Consider the following 1,972-nt stretch of genomic DNA (forward strand, 5'->3'; position numbering starts at 1 on the left):
TTAATCATCATATTTAATATGCTCTAAAAAATTGTGTTCCTGTCTAATTGATATATACTTTTTAAACTAAAAAAATCACCGAATATGCAGTGCTTTGTAGTATTTTTTTTTTATTGGCAGTGTCTTGAATCTAATTATCAATATCTTGACAACAACCCTAATAACCCATATAAAATATTCAAATGCAACTACTTATCGACTATTTATCCAGACTTTGTCACGGATAGTCGTTTATTTCGTATGCTCCGTTATCTCAGTTTTCTTACATTAACAACTTTATCTAATATGTGCTTTACCGTCTAATAGGATATCAAACTTAATAGTTTTAGTGTCGTATTTTCTACTTTTATTTTAAATAATATTAAATAATCAATTTAAAATGCATTCTACGTGTGTAAAATGCCACGAAAAACTTAACCATAATGAAGATACACTTGAATGTTCAATATGCAAAGATATAGCTCACTTTTATTGTGATGGATATTCTGAGCAAAGCTTTAAAAAAATGTCAAACAACACAAAAAGTAGATTCACCTGTACAAACTGCAAAACTACTACAAGCAAGTCTCCAAAATCAAACGCTGCCGAAATAAAGGTTGGTACTTCAATGGAAGATAATATAAATGAACTTATGAAGTCGGTATCGTTTATGAGTGATCAGTTTGATAATTTTAATAACAAACTTGATAATGTAATGATTGAATTAAAAAATATTAAAAGTGAAAACGAGAAAATTGTAACAGAGAATAAACGTCTATCGGAAGAAGTGGATATATTAAAGTCAAAAATTGATGAAATAGAACAGAACAACTTAGGAATATCAGTGGATATAACTGGTATACCGAAAACTCAAAATGAAAACTGTAAACTAATAGTTGAAGAAATTAGCAAGAAAACAAATACTACAATTGATGTAATTGAGGCCTATAGAATAAACTCATCTATATCTAAACGCAGTTTAATAGTAGCAAAATTAGCTACACTTGAAATGAGAAAAAATTTAATTCGCAATGTAAAGTCCAATAAATTAACAGCTGACAAAATGAGTAATGGTTGGCCCAAAGAAAATATTTATGTAAATGAGAGACTCACGAAACTTAGAAGAACACTTTTTTATCAAACGAAAGTAGCTGCTACAACAAAAGAATATAAATTTGTCTGGCTGTCCAATGGAGATATTCTGGTGAGGAAAAATGAAAACTCAAAAATCGTAAGAATCAAGTCATCTCAAGACATCAATAATTTGTAGTTAGTCCATATATAATTTTAATACCGTTACTAATAAAATATACAATTTAAACTAAATGAATATGAATTTATCAAATATTGATCATCTGTTAAAATTAAATAACATTAAATCAAATTATGTAGACTCTATAGCTGATATCATATTACTTGATAATACTTTCTCGATTTTTCAAATCAATATTAGTAGTATTAATGCGCATTTTAATGATCTGACTATTTTATTAGGTTCAGTGAAAAATTATTTTAATATTATTATACTGTGCGAAACATGGCTTTTAAATGATTATGAATTTAAATTAAATGGTTACACAACTATAAATTCGTTAGGAACTTTTAACAAGAGTGATGGAGTTACTGTCTTAATTAGAGAATCAATAAATATATAGAAATTTGAAAAACAAGTCCTATTAAATTGTAATTCAATACAACTCATAATTAAAATAAATGAATTAATATTTTCACTAATATGCATATATAGATCGCCAAATGATAATTTGGAGTCTTTTCTTACAGGTATAGACCTTTTCTTATCACAAATAAATAAACAACATATAAATATTATTAGTGGAGATATTAATATTAATATAATGAAAAATACTAATATTACTAATGATTATTTAAATATTATGGCGAGAAATGGATTTATACCTTGTATAAATAATTTCACTAGAGTGACTAATCACTCTAAAACTTGTATTGATCATATTTTTATTAATAACATAGA

General features: G+C 26.0%; 1 protein-coding gene across 1 annotated transcript; it reads left to right on the forward strand.

Annotated features, from left to right (window-relative positions):
• The first annotated feature begins 379 nt into the window (after positions 1–379).
• Positions 380–1,249, forward strand: LOC111042161 (uncharacterized protein MCAP_0864-like). Its single transcript, XM_022326683.1, has one exon. It carries the CDS (start codon positions 380–382, stop codon positions 1,247–1,249), a length of 870 nt encoding a protein of 289 aa, XP_022182375.1.
• Positions 1,250–1,972: the final 723 nt, after the last annotated feature.

This window comes from Myzus persicae, unplaced genomic scaffold (genome assembly GCF_001856785.1).
Source record: "Myzus persicae strain clone G006 unplaced genomic scaffold, MPER_G0061.0, whole genome shotgun sequence".
Lineage (NCBI taxonomy): Eukaryota > Metazoa > Arthropoda > Insecta > Hemiptera > Aphididae > Myzus > Myzus persicae.

Bases quoted from the DNA above. Each gene is read 5' to 3' on its own strand.
- LOC111042161 (XM_022326683.1), top strand. From the start codon at position 380: ATGCATTCTACGTGTGTAAAATGCCACGAAAAACTTAACCATAATGAA.